This window comes from Geospiza fortis, unplaced genomic scaffold (genome assembly GCF_000277835.1).
Source record: "Geospiza fortis unplaced genomic scaffold, GeoFor_1.0 scaffold392, whole genome shotgun sequence".
Classification (NCBI taxonomy): Eukaryota; Metazoa; Chordata; class Aves; order Passeriformes; family Thraupidae; genus Geospiza; species Geospiza fortis.
Genome location: NW_005054541.1, coordinates 452,687 through 454,906, shown reverse-complemented (window position 1 = coordinate 454,906; position 2,220 = coordinate 452,687). Strand labels below are relative to the sequence as shown.

General features: G+C 56.3%; 1 protein-coding gene across 2 annotated transcripts in view; it reads right to left on the bottom strand.

Moving 5' to 3' along the window:
- Positions 1–8: 8 nt before the first annotated feature.
- The window catches only part of DDX25 (DEAD-box helicase 25), a 12,422-nt gene continuing 10,210 nt past the window's right edge, over positions 9–2,220 (bottom strand). Inside the window, exons 10-13 of one of the 2 annotated variants that reach the window (XR_004082591.1) lie at positions 1,899–2,061; positions 1,581–1,769; positions 577–1,075; positions 9–223 (exon numbers count right to left, since the gene is read on the bottom strand). Coding sequence is in view for 1 of the 2 variants with exons in the window: in XM_005429343.3 (XP_005429400.1) it covers positions 159–223; positions 1,581–1,769; positions 1,899–2,061 (417 nt within the window). In the remaining variant the exon portion in view is untranslated. The remainder of the gene's footprint in view (positions 224–576; positions 1,076–1,580; positions 1,770–1,898; positions 2,062–2,220) is intronic. The other variant, XM_005429343.3, reaches the window with a different exon arrangement.

Genomic DNA, 2,220 nt, shown 5'->3' with positions numbered 1-2,220 from the left:
CCGCCACCTAGCGAGACAAGGTTCGCTCCAGCCTCTCCTCAGACAACACAACAGAACTCAACAGCTTCAGGATACAAGAGAACCGGGAAGTCTTCCCCTGTAACTTTTCCTCCTGTTTAGAACTACAACTTGGATTTGGGAGAACGAATCCCTGCTCCTCACTCAGCTGCAAGCTTCTCCAGCTCGTCCATGTCGTACGGATCCAGCTGCTTGATCGTGGTCTCTGTAGGAAGGAAAGAGCAATTGTTGGGATGTGAGTGCAGAGCTCGCTCCCCTGAGCACTGTCTGCACCACCTGAGTGCCCCACACCAGCTGGGAAGCTCCTGGAGTGCTCACTGCAGCAGGGAAATCAGCTGGGAGGAAGTGCAGGGGAAATGGGGTCAGCAGGGAAATCAGCTGGCACAAAGCAGGAGGGGAGCTGGATCAGGGCAGCAGCAGCAGCAGCAGCACAGAGCTCAGCCTCTGATGTGCCCCACTCCCTGTTCCCACCTCCACAGCCACGAGGACAGGGAGGGTCTGTACCCTCCAACTGCAACACCACAACATGAAAAGCACAAGCTGGGGGTTCATCCTCACACTGGCTCCTTCTGCCCATGGCTGTGGTTGGGCTCATCTCATCCCCATGCCAGTTGTTCCAGCTGCTCATTGCTTCTACTCCACAGCAGCAACCTCTGCCAGAATGTGGGGCTCGTGTCTCCTCTGCCTGGTGTCTGCCTCAGGCTCACTCCAGGTTCCAAGGACAGGTGGGTATTTGAAGGAACCAAGAGGGCTGAGCGGCTCTGAGGCTGTAGATGTGGAATGGACACAGTTTCCTGCCCATCAGAAGGCTTCTATAACCTTCTTTCCTCTAAAAAATCACAGGAAAAACAGTCACTGGGATTCAAAAAACCATCAGTGCAGCCCTGGCATCTGGCAAATCCCATGAAAATCCTCTTGATGTTAGCAAGTGACAATCAATTTCCACTCAGGAAAGATTTCCACAGCTGCCACCTCCTCTCCCACAGCCAGGGCTGAGCTGAGCTGGGGCACCAGGTCCCCTGGGACAAGCGCTTGCAAGGAAAGGCAGAAAAAATGCCTGAAAGAGGGAAAAAAAGAAGGTGTTGAGGCATCCTGGGTACTGGTAACATCCCTTGCAAGTTGCACACAACCTCCAGGGCTGCTTCTTGGGAAATTTGCCAGCTGGGGAGCAAAAATCACCCTAAAAGCTGTATCGGTCCCCGTTCCTGGTGAGATGAGCCCTGGGGAGAGGAGCAGCCCAACATGGACTACTTGCCAACAGGAAATAACCCCTGGAAGTGTTCAGGGCCAAGCAGGCTGGAGCTCTGAGCAACCTGGTCTAATGGAAGGTGTCCCTGCCAATGGGAAAGGGTGGGAACAAGACGGGCTTTAAGGTCCCTTCCAATTGAGGCCATTGTATGGTTCTGTGAGTGAATCCAAGGCCTGTAACAGCTCAAAGGAAAGCTAAACAAGGTGAAGTGTCTTCCTGTGTGTCCAGTGCATGCAGCTGTACAGCAATTTGCTGGAGGGGATCACAGTCCCAGCCCTGCCTCTGGGAGCAGCAGATCCATGTGGATACTCACGGAAATACTCCTCAATCTTGTGCACGAGGCGCACGGTCTCTCTCTGCACCACGCTGAAGGCGATGCCGCGGTGCCCGAAGCGCCCTGCCCTCCCAATGCGGTGCAGGTAGGTCTCAAAATCCGGCTCGCCGTCCTGATCCATGGGCAGCCCAAAGTTCACCACCGTGGTCACCTGCTGCACATCAATGCCTGGAACGGAGGGAGAGGATCCTCTTGGGATACCTCGTCCCACAGGACCTGCTGCTCAAGCCCACGTGGAAGAACAGCAGGCCCGGTGCGTTTTGGGCCATCAGAGGGGCGCTGGGTTTGCCAGGAGACCTCTGGCACAGACGTTGGTGGCGATCAGGACCTTCTCCTTGCCCTCACGGAAGCGCTGGATGACGCTGGCCCGCTGCACCACCGTCAGCTCTGCTGTCAGGATGGCCACTTGGTGCCCGTCCCGGCTCATCTTCGCCGACAGCCAGTCTGCCAGCCTCCGGGTCTGCGCACACGGGGAGAGGCTGAGGCCAAGAGCTCCCTCTCCAGAGTGCCCTGCCCCTTTTGAGGGAGCTCATGGCAGTTTTCAACACTCCCCAGGGGTCTGCTCCTTTGTTTTGGGGGTTTTGGGAGGAGCCCACCGTGCCCACACTGTCAAATGAAC